The following is an 18179-nucleotide window of genomic DNA, read 5'->3' on the forward strand; positions in this document are numbered from 1 at the left end:
AGACCATCCGCAACCTCATCAGGTGCATGCCCAGGCATTGTAGGGAGGTCATCGGGGCACATGGAGGCCACACACTAAGTCTCATTTTGTCTTGTTTAAGCACGTTATGTCAAAGCTGGATCAGCCTATAGTGTTTTTTCCACTTTCATTTTGAGTGTGATTCCAAATCCAGACCTCCATGGGTTGATAAATTATTATTATTATTATTATTGATTTATAAAGCGCCAACATATTCCGTGGTGCTGTACAAAGTAAGAAACAAACATGGGGTACATAATAATACAGACAATGCTATACACTAAAATTAATATAAATTTGATTTCCATTGATAATTTTTGTGTGATTTCGTTGTCAGCACATTCAGCTATGTAAAGAACAAAGTAATTAATAAGAACATTTCATTCATTCACATCTAGGATGTATTATTTTTGTGTTCCCTTTAATTTTGTGAGCAGTGTATAATAATAACAAACAGGAATAAAATCCTTCCTGTTTTAACACATTACAATCTCCTTACATAAGGTAAGAAAAAAAATAACTGGTAATTCATGAGATTTTTGTATGTCAGGTTCCTTATCTGTATAATAGTTTCTCAACTGCTAGTACCACTAATGAAGTGAAGAAAAAATAGTATGAAATGTGTCTTTGTTTATTATGTGCATATAAGTTATTATAAAAATAAGGAGAAAAATACATAACGTAAGATAACAAAGCATAACACTTTTGAATTCATCATGTAACTGACACCGAAATCCCAAGATTTTGCGGAATAATGGAGATGCTTCTTTTACTCTGCTAATATCTTGTCTCTATCTTAATGATTATCTGCCTTTTGGTTTAACCCCCCCTGGCGGTCTAAAAAATTCCGCCAGGAGGCAGCGCAGCAGTTTTTTTTTTTATCTTATATCATGTAGCGAGCTGCATGATAGCCGCTGCTCAGCGGCATCCCCCCGCCCGCTTCGATCGCCTACAGCGATCTCCGATCAGGAAATGGATTTCCTGGAGGGCTTTCCCCGTCGCCATGGCGACGGGGCGGGATGTCGTCGCCGATGTCGGGACGTCATTGGGAGTCCCGATCCACCCCTCAGCGCTGCTTGGCACTGATTGGCCAGGCAGTGCACAAGGTCTGGGGGGGGGCCGTGCGGCGCGACGGATAGCGGCAATTGAGCGTGGGGCGGCGGCGATCGGTGTGCTGACGCAGCTAGCAAAGTGCTAGCTGCGTGCAGCAAAAAAAAAAATTAAACAAATCGGCCCAGTAGGGCCGGAGAAAACCTCCTGCGTGGCTTACCCCGAACTACGTTCGGGGTTACCGCCAAGGAGGTTAAGTATTCCATAATTTTAGGCTCCGGGAGATGCAAAGCTTCTGTACAGTGGAATATGCAGCCCTTCTAACCAACTAATTACTTCACTAACTGGCTGTGCTGTTATACTTACAGAAGGAATACACAGTTTGGGCCTTTCTTCAAGTGGTCTTGGCACAAATTCAGCTCGCTGAGTGGTGGTTAGGTTCATGGGAGGCAAGCTGTAGGGTAGTGGTGGGGTGTGAGGTGGTCTCTTACTGCTCCTAGGAGCCACATCTGTGTTTGAGGTAAAAGGAAAATAGGATTAACGTGCATGTTCCCATTGCTATACCATTGTATATCAAATAGGAGAAACAAGAAGCACCTAAAGTAACTCTGAAGTAAACTTGGGCAAAATTAACTGAACGTTTCATAAAAAATTATAGAACCAGAGTTGATAAACACTGCTTATCTCCAATTTCAGCAGTTCCAAAGACTGGAGCAGATCTAAGTGAATTAAGGCCCATACACACGGCAGACATTTGTCTGTAGTTGTGACGCAGTGACAACAGCATATTTATGGCAGCGACAATTCGAGTTTGCGACAGTTTTACACACTAGACAACAGAAAGAGTGAAGACACGACGGAAGCTGTCTGCCACAGACTACGTATAGTAGTAGTACTATGGTAGCGACCTGTCTAGAGAAGACTTTCGTACACACGACAGGACACCAACAGACTAAGCGATGGTTCGTGAGACAAAAGTCACAAGAGATTCACCAGTTGAATCGCTCAAACATGGCTGTGTCTGCAGACAGTCTGCTGACAGTCTTTGTCGCTTGCCGTATCCACGAACAAACTGTCGCACGAACCGTCACTCAACATGTGTCTGTACAGACATTTGTATGCCGTGTGTATGGACCTTAAGAGATAAAACTCCTGAGCTACCCTGTTGGTCAGTGAAACCATCCATCATCTCAATAGACTAGAGAGGATTGAAAGGTCAAATGCAAGACTGACACTGAAGAACCTTCTCCTGTCATGGTAGGCAACTGCAGTGCTTTTCTTGGGTGTCACTGTGGAACAAAAAATAACTACGGTATATTATGAAGTTTTTACAGAAGGTATCATTTTATTATGTAAATTACAATTACATGTTCAGTTTATATTATCCAGTTTGAATTCAGAGTCACTTTAAAGTATACTTTTCTATAGAATAAGACAAAATACTAAAGCCCATATGCAATTCACTTTTTCTCCTGAGTTTTCTCTTGGGTGATATTTCCACACCTTGTCATAAAATGCATTTTAAGCATCCAGCAAATAAGAAAATAATCAAAATAATTTTGATAGTACTTTTTTTTGTAACTTTTAGGTACTTTTTCAATTGTACAGTGCTTAAAAGTTATGTTAAAGAGAATATGAAAATTATCTCCAAGGAGAAAACGGGAAGGCCAGGGCCCATATGCAATTCCACTTTTTTCCTGAAAAAATACCTTTTAAGCCACCAGCAAGCAAGAAAATACTTTTGGTACTTTTTCAATTGCAGAAAGTCAAAAAAGTTATTTTCAACAGGAGATGAAAAAGTATCTCCTAGGAGAAAACATAAAAGAGAAAGTGAATTGAATAAGGACCTAAATGTTCAAAAGTCCAGATTAAAATTTCTGAAAGCACACTGTCAGTGCGGGACTGGACCATCACTTAGGAGGTGACATTCTAACTTTCTACACTGGGGGCCATATGCAATTCACTTTTTCACCTGAGTTTACTCCTAGGTGATATTTTTAAACTTGTCAATAAAATGCCTTTTAAGCCACCAGAAAGCAAGGAAATACTCAAAATAATTTTGAAAGTACTTTTCACCTACTTTTTGGTACTTTTAGTTGAAAAGTGCTGAAAAGTTATTTTAAATCGAAGATGAAAAATATCTCCTGGGAGAAAAGTCAGGTGAAAAAAGTGAATTGCATATGAGCCTAGATACAGGTACTGTCATTTTCACCACAATGGTGGATTATTCCCGGCTGAGTGGGACTTGTGAAATTAAATATTTTAAAGTGCCGAGTTCTCCAGTTTGTTAATTAATATTGACTTCCACGATAGGGTTTGAGGACTGGCCCTGAGTTTTAACCCGGGCTGCTTCTTAGTCCATTGGTGCACCACTGCTCTTTTTTTTTATTATTAAAACACTGCTTTAAGTGATCAGCTGTTTAGAAGATAATTGTACTTCTGTTTACAGAGGAGAAGGTTGCTTACCGTATCTCCCTTCTACAAACAAGTGATTTGAAAGGCTACTGTGTGACTGGAATTACTTCAGCCCAAAAATGTGAGATTATGCTGAGAAGCTGCATATTTCCAATAATATGTACTGGCTCTATAGCAGCACCCAACCTTCCTGATGGTTCAACCAGATGTTGTACATCAAAAGGCAGAGCTGCACTATATTCGTGACTCTAATCATACTTCTAGGGCAAAAAAGCAACCATTTAAAACAAGAAAAAGAATACCCATTTTGGAGGAAATAATAACAAAAATAAGTCCAAGTTTTCTTAAAGTGAACAAACCTTACAACAAATAAAAACAATAAAAACATTTAAAATCTCCCCCAAAGTCTGAACATAATCAGAGCTCCCGAAACAATGCAGGTAAACAATGTGCACAATTATCATCAAATTGGATATAGGGTTGTATGATTACTGAGCAAAATCCAGTGTAAATTCAAACAATCTGTAAAAACAAAAGCACAAAAATTAAATAAAAAGTGACTAGTGCATACAAATCTATGAATCCTGACCAGGGCCGGCCTTAGGTTTCACAACGCCCTGAGCGAAACCTGATTTTTGTGCCCCCCCTTCATCCTCTTCCCGCATGCGCGTGCGCACACACAGGCCCATATGCAATTCACCTTTTCTCCTGAGATATCTCCTAGGACAGTGGTTCCCAACCTTTTTGACGTTGTGACACAAATGCTCAAATCTCTGTGACACGTCACATATGTATAATAGAAAAAATACTATTAACCACTTTGTCCTCCTTGACGTATAAAAACGTCAAGGAGGACAGGCGCGCTCCCGCGCGCTCCCGCGGCCGATCGCGCGCGTGCACGCGCACTCCCGGCCGCGGAGTCGGTAGCCACGGAATCAATGTATCGGGCTGGGGAGCCCGATCATTGATTCCTCTCCCCCGCTGAAAAAGCGACAGCTTCTCTCGGAAGCTTCGCTCTTTCTGAAGCTGTGTCCCTCTAAGCGTACATTGTACGCTTAGAGTGACGTCATGTAAAAAAAATCGAGATTGCCATCTTGTGGCCAAAATGTAAAACTACATGTAAATGCCCAAAAACATTACAATACACCAATATTTCCCCAAATAAAACACTTTTAAAACCCACTCTCCCAAAAATGCCCACAGAAAATGTTTAATAAAAAAAAACAAAAAAAACATTACTATAAAAAAAACAAAAACACATAAATATTTACCTAAGGGTCTAAACTTTTTAAATATCTATGTAAAGATGAAATATTTCTCTCTATTTTTTTTTATAAGCTTGTAAATAGTGATGTATGCAAAACGGAAAAAATGCTCTTTTATTTCCAAATAAAATATTGTCGCGATACATTGTGATAGGGACATAATTTAAATGGTGAAATAACCGTGACAAATGGGCAATAACAATACGTGGGTTTTAATTATGGAGGCATGTATTATTTTAAAACTATAATGGCCGAAAACTGACAAATAATGATTTTTTTTATTTTTTTTCTTATTCTTCCTGTTAAAATGCATTTACAGTAAAGTGGCTCTTAGCAAAATGTACCCCCCAAAGAAAGCCTAATTGGTGGCGGAAAAAACAAGATATAGATCAGTTCATTGTGATAAGTAGTGATAAAGTTATAGGCTAATGAATGAACATTGCTCGGATGCATAAGCTGAAAACGACTGAGATGTTAAGTGGTTAATAACCATGAATGGGTCCAATGTTGTAGAAAGCGCTCCACTTTACTTGATATAAAGATCATGGGGTGTCCCTATAGGGACTGCACTCACCCGTCCGATTTGACCACTGCGAGACTGGTCAAAATAAGCAGTAATGTCTTTCCCGCTCAGGCTCCTCCGCTACTTGGCGCACACCACTGTAGGTAGAAGATCCGTCCTGGGTAGTTCCTCTTCGGGTTAATTGCCTTTCGTTTACCTCATAGAGAATAAAGACATCCCATAGCGTAACTCCGTAAAAACTGGTAATAGGTTTATTCAAACTTAAAATACTCACAAGAGTAGATGTGGTTAACAGCCTTTAGAGTATATAACGGGCTCTCCCCCGTGCCTCCCGGGTAAGGCCGACTTGGTGGCACCGCTATTCCGCTATCTGGCTGGCCGCTCATGTGATATTGCACACTTCCTAGTTGTCCTGGTTTGTCCTACGGCTCCACCCCACGCGTTTCGTCACTCCGAGTGACTCATCAGGGGCGTGGCTTGCCGTGGACACCAGGTTGTTTTATGCTAAACGTCGGGCAAAAAGATTACGTACTTCCGCCCTTCGGGGGGCTGGGCTACGCAAATGCCAAAGAGGAAGGAGTGGTTCCTCCATGATGATATATCGCTGCCGCGCTGGGAAGGGGTATCCGTCGCGACATTAAGACGCCAATGCGTCATGATGGTATGACGCTAGTGCGTCAGGTGCGTTGTACAAATGCCTCTGGGCTAGTAGCACCTTGGGGCCGTCGAGAGAAAATGACGTACATAGCAATGGAGGAGATCGTGCGTTCCAGCCTGGTCTCCTTCCTCGGTTGAGAGCCCGTTTTCCATAATCAGCATATCATACAGTAAATACTCGATTCATTTAAAAATAAAAGTGTAAAAACATTCCCAGATAAATTTCACCTAATTGTCAACGTCATCTTAGTTACAATGTTAGGTAACAATAAAAAGATAATAGAAGGATACAAAGTCCCATAGCATGCTTCTCCACATCCTATGCCATCTTGTGGCCAAATTAAATATTGCACATTTCCATTCACTTGCACTGAAAGTATTCAGTCTAGAACAAACAGGGGGATTCTAAAATACATAGCAGTTGCATACACTGGATATTAGTAATTCCATAATTCTCTTAACATGAAATAGGTTCATTTTAGATAGCTAGCTGTTCGCAATAAAGCAATTAAGATCTAATTCAATGTTATGCCCCCTTGGTCTCAAGGTTCCCATGTCATAAATCCATTTGGTTTCGCGTTTAGATATATCCCTAGTCTTATTACATCCCCTCCATGAATAATTGGCTTTTTCCAGCCCACAGAATTTAAGAGAGCTGGGATCCGAGTTATGATGTGTCCTATAGTGGTCCGAGACGCTGTGGCCTGTAAATCCTCTCCTGATATTTCCTATATGTTCCCCTACCCTGGCTTTGAGTTGTATTGTGGTCCGTCCAATGTATTGGGTGTTGCATGGGCACCATACCATGTAGACCACCCCTTTAGAGTTACAAGTTATATTCTGTTTAATTTTATACGTCAATCCTCTGGATGTTGAGGTCACCTCTTTGCTTTTTATTGGCTTTGCTTCTCTACATCCTACACAATCCTTACACGGGAAGAACCCTTCTTTTTGCCAGAACGGGATAACTGTCTTTGGTGGATTTACACAGCTTGGGGCCATATAACTTTTTAGATTTTTTGCCCTCCTGTAAATGAATCGTGAATTTTAGAATCCCCCTGTTTGTTCTAGACTGAATACTTTCAGTGCAAGTGAATGGAAATGTGCAATATTTAATTTGGCCACAAGATGGCATAGGATGTGGAGAAGCATGCTATGGGACTTTGTATCCTTCTATTATCTTTTTATTGTTACCTAACATTGTAACTAAGATGACGTTGACAATTAGGTGAAATTTATCTGGGAATGTTTTTACACTTTTATTTTTAAATGAATCGAGTATTTACTGTATGATATGCTGATTATGGAAAACGGGCTCTCAACCGAGGAAGGAGACCAGGTTGGAACGCACGATCTCCTCCATTGCTATGTACGTCATTTTCTCTCGACGGCCCCAAGGTGCTACTAGCCCAGAGGCATTTGTACAACGCACCTGACGCACTAGCGTCATACCATCATGACGCATTGGCGTCTTAACGTCGCGACGGATACCCCTTCCCAGCGCGGCAGCGATATATCATCACGGAGGAACCACTCCTTCCTCTTTGGCATTTGCGTAGCCCAGCCCCCCGAAGGGCGGAAGTACGTAATCTTTTTGCCCGACGTTTAGCATAAAATAACCTGGTGTCCACGGCAAGCCACGCCCCTGATGAGTCACATCGGAGTGACGAAACGCGTAGGGTGGAGCCGTAGGACAAACCAGGACAACTAGGAAGTGTGCAATATCACATGAGCGGCCAGCCAGATAGCGGAATAGCGGTGCCACCAAGTCGGCCTTACCCGGGAGGCACGGGGGAGAGCCCGTTATATACTCTAAAGGCTGTTAACCACATCTACTCTTGTGAGTATTTTAAGTTTGAATAAACCTATTACCAGTTTTTACGGAGTTACGCTATGGGATGTCTTTATTCTCTATGAGGTAAACGAAAGGCAATTAACCCGAAGAGGAACTACCCAGGACGGATCTTCTACCTACAGTGGTGTGCGCCAAGTAGCGGAGGAGCCTGAGCGGGAAAGACATTACTGCTTATTTTGACCAGTCTCGCAGTGGTCAAATCGGACGGGTGAGTGCAGTCCCTATAGGGACACCCCATGATCTTTATATCAAGTAAAGTGGAGCGCTTTCTACAACATTGGACATTTCTAGAAGGGTGCAGCTACACTCAGCAAGAAGCGCAGACACGCAAGAACATTTATTGTTAAAGGGAAAGTGGACTTTAGTGAACTTTTATTTTACTTTGCTTCTGTAGCGCCGTTTATACATACAGACTTTTAACCATGAATGGGTGGAAAGAGTGCATTATCCTGAATACACTTAAAAATGAAGGCTAGAACCTTTCAGGAATATTAATAAAAACAGTTAGCTGCCCCCCCCCCCCCCCCATTTAGAATGATAGCATAGCACTGACAATTTGCACCACGCGTTATGGCCGCAGTGCGCCCCCCAACGCCCTCAGACTCAGTATGGTTAGGTAGCCAGGTATAGGTGGCCCCAGTATAGGATCTCATGTGTAGGTGCCCTCAATATAGGTTGCCAAGCATAGGTGCCCCCAGTATAGGAAGTCAGTTGAAGGTCTCCATCCCCCCACAGGTAGCCAGGCATAGGTGCCTCCAGTATAGGTATCCAGGTGTTGGTGTCCTCAGTAAAGGTAGCCAGCTATAGGTGCCCCCAGTATAGGAAATCAGGTGTAGGTGCCCTCAGTATAGGCAATCAGCTATAGGCGCCCCCTTGCAAGCCGGCGCCCTGAGCGACAGCTCCGGTCACTCAGGTCAAAGGCCGGCTATGATCCTGACCCCGTATAATCACAGACACCTAGTAATATTGAAACCTGTGCAAGTCAAGCAAAATAACTTAGGATGAACCCACTGTTCAAAATGAGTACAGTCAATAAGGTGCAAGAGTACTATGTATATAAACTGCTGCTGGAGGAAGATAAGAAGAACCAGGTGAAGATCACCATTTACCCAGTTAAGAAACCTCCATTTTGTTGGGAGACAGAACATCTGATAGAACCCCCTAGAGGCAAATATACACCTTGTATTCAAAAAAAGATGCCAAACTATGAACTAAATTCCTAAACTCAGAATAAATGCTTTGCACGCCTGTGTTGGTAGTCATTTCAGATTTAGCCTGGTTGGCTGGTAGAGTGATGCTAATTCTTCCCTGTTGTCTGTAAAAAATGTGTAAACCATTTTATGGCCATCTGCTCCCAGGTTCAAACTATGTTTATTTGGTAATTAGAGGTTATGGTCCCTTCCATGAAGGATGACCTCATCATGGTGGAAGAGTTTACTACGGAACAATCTGCATGCAAACTGTTGTGGAAGCTCACATCCTCCATTATGTTAATTTTGGTGCATCTGTTTTGAATGAAAGTTGTGTACACTGCCTATTTGGGCTTTTCACAACCATGCTGCTAGTCATTCAGATTCAGTTTGTCTTAGGAAGTGTTGCCACTTCCCCTGCTGTATAAGTAGAAATACACCCATTATACACATCTCAGGTTTCCTGTAACCTTTAGACTGCTGTGGATGTTTTAGGCATTTCTGTGGTTTTGCATCTATACGGCACAGATTCGTAAAGTCATTTTAGGACAAAGCTACATCCGCTTGCCTCGAGTGTCTATCGGTGTTTTTGTTTACCCATATTCCTTTGCCATTAATGTCTAAAATCCAAAGTTTTGGTTCAGTGCCAACTGTCTACTTGACTTGAAATATGCAAATAATTCTGCGTTGATGCAGAATTATGCAAATTTTACTTCAAACATATGCAGCTTGAAAATGGACCAATTAAATGCTTTCACTGCAAAATTTGATTGGTCCATCCATATTTTAGATTTTCACAATATTTAACATAATTCGGTATCACAATAATTAGCATGATTCCCAATCATCTCTAATTTATTTGCATCTCAATTACAATACCTGCTGACTAATGTGGCATTTACAAAATGTTATACCAAAATCTACATGTACCAAATACAATTCAAACATAGTTGCCACTATTATGTAGCTTTTTAAATTAATGAACTGTCTGTCTAAGTGTTAAGATGATTAAAATTAGTTGTTGAACCAATTTAAATAAAACCATTTAATGTAAATCAAGTATTATTGTTAAAATGCCAGAGACAAAAATGCTGATTATACAGTATATGTGTCATCAAGTTAACAAAAAGGGAGGTGGGAGAGGCGCATTATAGTGTGTTATCCTTTTATTAGCAAGATCGCAATTAAAAAAATGCACTTACAGGAAGTAAGAAGTTTCCAAGCATGTAGAGGGATAAGCCCTAGCCTATATGGTCTGCGGGAGGCAGCCTAACCACCGCTGTGGCCTGCAGCAGTGTGCTCCGTGAGTTGGTAGACGGACGCCGGCTCTCGGGATCACCTGACGAAGGCATGGACATGCCGAAACGCGCCGTGACGTCACTGGCATACCGAAGTGCCGCGGGAAGAGAGAGAACCGGCGTCCGTCTACCAGTTCACAGAGCACACCGCTGCAGGCCACAGCGGTAGTTAGGCTGCCTCCCGCGGACCATATACGGCTTTTCCCTCTACATGCTTGGAAACATATTACTTCCTGTAAGTGCATTTTTTATTTGTGATCTTGCTAATAAAAGGGTAACACACTATAGAGCGCCTCTCCCTCCTCCCTTTTTGTTTCCTTCTACCAAGCGTGCCAGACAGCCAGGCACTGAGAAGCAGCTCTAGTTCAGTTATCCAGCAGAGTCCAGCGTCTCCCAACACACCAGCGCAAGCTTGCCCTCCATAGATCTATGTGTCATCAAGTGCTGTAGTGAGAAGAAAAGGTAGAAGAGCATAACTCACTCCTTGGCATGTTAAAGGTGGCCTTATAGTGGCTGATATAGCACTCTCCATGTTTCTCTCTTCGTTGTGCTCTTTGTGGTTTTTTACAGTCCTTATGATGTTTGTGTCGTCTGTAAAGAGATCAGTATTGTAAAATAGCTGTTTATCATCCTTTATACAACATTATTAACCACCACACGTGTACATGTCAATTGTTCATATACTGTAGATCTTAGGGATCTATTGAATGTACTTGAAAATAAACCAGAGATTTTTTTTTGACTGAAGTATGATGCCCTTTTTACACTAGCAGGGTAAACCTGCATTACGTTTCCCTATTTTGCTGCAAGGGGCTGGAAAAAGCAATGAAAGTCTATGTAGACTTTCACACTTATTGTGGTCTGTTGCAGTGCAGTGCTTTGAAAGTATCCAAGCCGACGCAAGGGCAACAGCCCGTTACTGCAAGCATGGTGCTTGGGGTAATGTAAGTCAATGGGCGACTGAGCACAGTGTATCGCGGCACACATGCACGAACCAATGGGAAATGAAATCCCAGTGATGTACTTCGTGCCCAGCAAGTCCTCTGAGAATTCCCTGTTCTCAACTCATAAACGCTTAAAAACCATCAATTCAGAGGAGGGCCTTCTCCAACTCATGGTCCTCCTCTTTCATATCTCCCGGCTGCATTGCTCTCTTCTTAGAAACCTGTGCAGGCAAGGGGTCAGGGCCTCTTGTGGCCAGCAGTCAGATCTGTGATGCATCACAGCAAATCAGAGGACCTGCAGCTTAAAGATGCTGCTGGCTGTCGCAAGCCAAATCAAAGGGACCATGAAACCATTCATAAGGGTGGGAGCTGAGCTATCGCACACTGCCTTAGCCATGAAGAGACGTGACGGCTTTGGAGATAAGCTTCGGGCCTGCTGCAGCCAATGTTGTGCCACTGCACCCAAGTATAGACTGAGATATTGTTTTTGTGGGCATTTTAGGAGCAAAAAAATCTCGGCTTATACATGATATCTTAAAGAAAGGTCTACAGTGTAGGTTTTCATTTTTATTATGAACTTGATCTACTGTCAGTTATGCAAAAGAGAGAGAGAAAAAAAAATATTGTGATAATACCTATATCATTTTTTTTTTATTTGACTATCTTTATATTTGTAAAAGCCTTCATAAGCGCTGATACAGTTTTGATTTTTCGTTATATTTGGGTGAGAACAAAACTGTGTATTGAGCTGCAGTGTGGACTTAGTGCTTGTTCACACACTAAGTGTTTTCGGGATTTTTTAAGCACCGGCGGTTTTGAAAATCGCCCTAAGGCTCCCTACACACTGCGATTCTGATTTTCGATGCGGATTTTCCCTGGATGCTATCAAAAGAAAAATGCAGAAAAAATGCAGCATGCAGTACCGATTAAAAATCGGAAATTGGAATTGCATGTGAAAGTTGATTAAAAATCGAAATTGCATGTAGTGTGCAAGAGGCCTGAAAGCGCTTGTGCAATGATTCCCTATGAAAGTGTTCACATCTGAGCGATTGGATTATGATCTGCTCACCAAAGCGCTGCCTGTACCATTTCTGGGGCAATTTGCCTCAATGGAAGGTATAGGGAAATCGCAAAACACTTGAAAAAGCACATTGTATAGCGATTTCCCCAGCGCTTTGATGAATAAATACATTGTATATATTCATTTCCAGGTGAAAGAGTTCACTTCCTGACTGAGCGCCGGGAGGTGCTCAAAAAAGCGCCGGGAGGTGCTCAAAAAAATCACGCAATAAAACGCTGGCATCAGCGATGTCGATTTATGATGTGAACAAGGCCTTACCCTATATATGTTGTTATGTACTAATATTTCTTGTCACACAGATGGTAGAGTGCTAATACAAATGATTATTTCTATAACAGAAGTATTGTACACAATGACCATTCTCTTGCCAGCTTAGTTGATGTCAGCAACCTGTCGGAGTGGCAAAGTCTCCTGAGCACTTTTTTTTGTCTCTTTCTGATAATAATGGCAGGTGTCCGCTGCATTGATGATGAGCTACATATCCTGTTTCTTTGTGAGAATGGAATATTCTGGATACTGTAGAATGCTGACAATTCACTTTGAAAGGGATTTGGCAACGAGACAGCTTTTCCCTATGCAGCGCTATGATAGAGTAATGGGCAGCGACAGACAAGTGCTTTCCTGACATTTTAACTGGAAATAACTTTTTTGCCTTTATATAGTCTCACTGAGAATTAGAACGTAATCAGTAACCAGTAACCGTCTGGAAACAATATGCTGTGATTGACTTAAAAGAGGAACTTAAAGTGGACCCAAACCAAACATTTTTTTAATTCAAAATATTTAGTTGCACCACTCTGACACATACAAAGATAAATAAACACTCCTTTAAGCCTATGAGCATTTCAGTGCAAGCTTTTCACCCTTCTCTTTTCATAACTAGGGTTATACAGGTGGCAGCCATTACTTATGAGATTAGTAGGAGGTTTTAGATCATGGGTGTGTTTGTCATCAGCTACCCTCCCTCACAGGGGCGTCGTCTATGTGAAATCTCACACAACCTGAGATCACCTCCCCTGTGACATCATCAGTAGCAGCCTGTGTTTTGTTTTTTATTTCCTCCATCAGTTTGCCGGAAAAATCCCAGTAATATGAAAGAAAGGGAGGGGTTCCTCCAATAAATGTAAAATATTTTATATTTGTCATCATGCAGCTGAAAAAAGGCTGCTATTTATCATTATAATTTAGAAAATAGATTTTATTTCTGAAATCTTGTATTTTTAATTTGGGTCCACTTTAAAGAGGAACTCCAGTGAAAATAATGTAGTAATGTATCATTTATACATAATTATGTATAAATGATTTAGTCAGTGTTTGCTCATTGTAAAATCTTTCCTCTCCCCGATTTACATTCTGACATTTATTACATGGTGACATTTTTACTGTGGGCAAGTTATGTAGCTGCTCCTAGCTGTTTTGGCTGTTACAGACAGCTGTAAACAGCCATTTCCTGTCCTGTTGAACATTGTTACATTGTGGCAGTTTGCCCAGAGTACCGCGGTACTCAGAGCTTCTGGTGGGAGGGGTTTCAGCACAAAATCAGCCATACAGCGCCCCCTGATGGTCTGTTGGTGAAAAGCATTATATTTCTCATGTAAAAGGGGGTATCAGCTACTGATTGGGATAAAGTTCAATTCTAGGTTGGAGTTTCTCTTTAAGCGAAAAGGGGAAAAATATAATTCAATACTTTGCAAAGTGAGAAGTAAAAAATAGCGAGATCAAGAAATGAGTAATATTCGCCATGTAATTTTTTCATCTTGTTTGATCCACAATGAGCCTGCATGTAATCATCTTTACTACTGGTAGATAAGAAAAAAAGTAGACAGCACCAACTGCCATTATTTATAACCACATCCACTAACATTGTGATAGGCTAAAAGTTTTTTTTTTAATGAATATACATATGGACAGAGGGAGATACTGGTTGTTTGGCAGTTCGAAACAGCTGTTATTTCCCATAATGCAACAAGGTATCAGCCATACAGACCCTGATGATCTATTCCAGAAAAGGTTAAGATTACTCCTGGGAAAGGAGTAATATCAGCTACTGATTGGGATGAAGTGCAAACCACGGTTACAGTTCCTCTTTAACCGCTTGAGTACCAGCAGTCTCTGGCCCCTTAAGGACCACAGACTGCTGGTACTAAAATGAGGCTTACCGATGTCACGCCACACGGACCCATCACTTTCGCCATTCATGCCACTCACCCATCGCTAAAGCCCACTCCCTCTGCTGTCGCTATGACAGCAGAGACCCGTGAGTAGGTCAGGAGCTGATTTCATTGGCTCCTGACCCTTTGATCATTGTGAGCCAATGTGATTAGCTCACAGTGATCATAGGGTCAGGAGCCAATGAAATTGACTCCTGACTGGCTCACGGAGCTCTTCTATCATAGAGACGGCAGAGCTAGTTGTCTGCAGCGACAGGTCCTTGCGACGTGATCAACGGGAGCGTGCGGCACAAAAATGTAAATCTATGCCCTGGCAGGGATAACAGGTCCCAAACGGTGTAGATTTCACATAGCCCAGTCTGGAAGCGGTTAAGATTCTGTTTTAAAGCATGTGTGGGAAAATTGTACTGCAATTTAAGAATAAAATTAAATCATTAAAAGAAGAAGTGACGCAACACAGAAGTACGCATTCCCCTGTGTGCATACGTTTCTGTATCTTATTCTTGGCAAAAGAAAAATAAGCATTATTTTATGTTTTCAAAAAGCAATGATTCTCATTTTCATTATTTAATTTTCTGTTTTATTTATATTTTACACATTGTTTAATTTGGAAGCACAACTATTGAGATCAATTTCACACAATATTATGGGTTCCTATGCACTGGTATAAAAACACGTTTTTAAAAATATGTAGAGAAAAAATACATTTTTTTCCCCATGGGAAACAGATTTCACATGAAATGCCAAGTTGATTGAACTACAAACAAATCTGTTATCTGAAGGACATGCTGTGTACTACTGAAAAGATGTCTGTGAAAACAGGAGATTGAAGAGCAGATTAAACTGGTCTTTTTGCTGAAATCATTTTATAATGGAAGAGTTTCAGTAAAAAAAAAAAAAGGAGAAAAACGAACAAAAATAAAATAGCACAGGTAGCGATGATCAATGAGATGCAAATAATTAAATCATTTCTCATTGCATTCAAATTTCATGTAAATGTTATTCAGCTTGAATTTGGACCAGTAAACATTGACATTATTATTCTAATTTCCTGCATATAATTTACATGAAATTTGAATGCAAGGAGAATTGTATCGCATCTCATTTATCATCCCTAATCACAGCAAATAAACTCACAATCAGAGAATATTCATTTCTAAACAATTTGGAATGAGTAAAGGTGCATACACACATCAGACTATAGTCTTTTGAAAATGAAAGATCACAGACCAATCTTACCACCCTTCATGTAGTATGAGAGCCATACTCTACACAGTCTTTTCTATGGAGCTGAACTCTACATCAGAAAAAAATCTTTGCAAGATGCTGCACACACAGATGCTGTACAGACACAAAAGATCAGTAGCTGCAAAAGATCTGTTCCTGCCAAAAATCCATTCCTGCAAATTGCAATGATAGTCTATAAGATCTGCAGATCATCATACACACATGATTTAACTGACATTCATCTGCAGATCAAGCAGTCATCTGCAGATCTGAAAATCCATCCTGGTGGATCTGATCTGCAGATGAATGTCAGTTAAATCATGTGTGTTTGATGATCTGCAGATCTCATAGACTATCATTGCAATTTGCAGGAATGGATTTTTGGCAGGAACAGATCTTTTGCAGCTACTGATCTTTTGTGTCTGTACAGCATCTGTGTGTGCAGCATCTTGCAAAGATTTTTATCTGATGTGGAGTTCAGCTCCATAGAAAAGACTGTGTAGAGTATGGCTCTCATACTACATGAAGGGTGGTAAGATTGGTCTGTGATCTTTCATTTTCCAAAGACTATAGTCTGATGTGTGTATGCACCTTTAGGCTACATTGACAGTGGGGAGTGGCATTGCAAGTCATGCAAAAGCAGGATTGCAACACAACGGATGGGGAAAGTTACTTTGCACGTAATACGTGTGGTGCGATGCGTGCAGCGAAGCATACAGTACATGCAAAGTATGCTTCACTGCAATTGTTAATGTGCATATTACGAGGTACCTTACCATATACAACTTGTTATGGCAATGGATTCCATTGCACCGCACTGCTAACGCATTGATGGGAACGTACCATCCTAATACAATCATATTACAACACGATGCACCACAATGCTGCAATGTAAACGTAGCTTAAAAAAATGTTTTGTTTGCCATAAAAAAACGATCTTATTACTATAATTAAATTGTATTAACATAGCGCCAACATCTTCTGCAGGGCTGTATATTATCTTGTCACTAACTGAATCACTACCATAGTCATATGTCTATGTATGTATCGTGTAGTGCATGTATCATAGTCTAGGGCAGGCATGGGCAAACTCGGCCCTCCAGCTGTTACGGAACTACAAGTCCCACAATGCATTTGCCTTTATGAGTCATGACTGTGGCTGTCAGACTCCTGCAATGCAGTGTGGGACTTGTAGTTCCTTAAAGTGGACCCAAATTAAAAATACAAGATTTCAGAAATACAATCTATTTTTTAAATTATAATAATAAATAGCGGCCTTTTTTCAACTGCATGATGACAAATATAAAATATTTTACATATTGAAGAAACCCCTCCCCTTCCTTTCATATTGCCGGGATAGAAACCGGCAAACTGGTGCAGTAGCAGGTGTCTGGCAAAGGAGGAATTGCTAATGGCTGCCACCTGTATAACCCTTAGTAATGAAAATAGAAGGGTGAAAAGCATGCACTGAAATGCTCATAGGCTTGAAGGAGTGTTTATTTATCTTTGTAGGTGTCAGAGTGGTGCAACGAAATATTCTGAATTAAAAAAATGTTTGGTTTGGGTCCGCTTTAACAGTTGGAGGGCCAAGTTTGTCCATGCCTGGTCTAGGACCAATTTAGGGGGAAGCCAATTCATTTATCTGTATATTTCTGGGGGAAACCAGAGTGCCCAGAGGAAACCCACACAGACTCAGGGAGAACATACAAGTTCCATGCAGACAGTGCCTGCTGGGATTCAAACCAGGGACCCAATGCTATAAGGCGAGCATGCTATGCACTACGCCACCATGTGCCCACCACAAAAGTATATGTGCAAAACCTGATATTTAAATAACGCTATTGTATATCCAGTAATTAGTATTTTAAAATGTGGTATTCTGTATTTGTATTAAGTTGCCTCATTAAATGAATCCGATATACAATGTAGAGTACACAAAACACTGTTATGCCATAAACTAAATCTAACACATTAAAAACAAACCACTATCATCTAAGCTAATATTTTGCTTGTTTATACACGATTAGCTGGAACAATGTGCTCAGATTGGTGTATTATCTCACCCGCAGTCACACAGCTCACAGATGCAGGAGAAAGCTGGGGGTTCCATGTTCGCTAGCCTGCTCTCTGGGAGTGTGAGCTCCCTGTTTTGTGTTCCCATGGTGCTGCTGAGTATTCCTTCCCCTTATTTAGAATGTGAAAGCTGGTTTTACCAGAAGAGATTGAGCCATTGTGTGGCTGGGAGCCTGCGGCTTGTATACCTGACAACCTTACAGCAAACAGTGACACATTGTCTACAGTCTTCTGCAGCCAGACAGAGGTCACTCGTTAAGAAAGGAAATTATTTGACAGCAGTGCAGAACAGCGGAATCCCGCTTTGCATGAACTCTGATTATACTGCTATGTGCAGAGGGAAGGTTCGCAGTGCAGAGCTGCCATACAAAAGAGAAAATACAAAAATCCATAGCATGTATATTGTGCTCTA

The 18179-nt window shown here is 41.0% G+C and overlaps 1 protein-coding gene across 2 annotated transcripts in view; it reads right to left on the bottom strand.

Annotated features, from left to right (window-relative positions):
* LOC137522756 (stabilizer of axonemal microtubules 1-like) overlaps positions 1 to 17853 on the bottom strand; it is a 41080-nt gene extending 23227 nt beyond the window's left edge. Inside the window, exons 1-3 of one of the 2 annotated variants that reach the window (XM_068242818.1) lie at positions 17758 to 17853; positions 10753 to 10862; positions 1435 to 1577 (exon numbers count right to left, since the gene is read on the bottom strand). In XM_068242818.1, coding sequence (XP_068098919.1) covers positions 1435 to 1577; positions 10753 to 10862; positions 17758 to 17804 — 300 coding nt within the window. In that variant the 5' untranslated portion in view covers positions 17805 to 17853. The remainder of the gene's footprint in view (positions 1 to 1434; positions 1578 to 10752; positions 10863 to 17757) is intronic. The other variant, XM_068242819.1, reaches the window with a different exon arrangement.
* Positions 17854 to 18179: the final 326 nt, after the last annotated feature.

The sequence above is a fragment of the Hyperolius riggenbachi genome, chromosome 6, assembly GCF_040937935.1.
Source record: "Hyperolius riggenbachi isolate aHypRig1 chromosome 6, aHypRig1.pri, whole genome shotgun sequence".
Classification (NCBI taxonomy): domain Eukaryota; kingdom Metazoa; phylum Chordata; class Amphibia; order Anura; family Hyperoliidae; genus Hyperolius; species Hyperolius riggenbachi.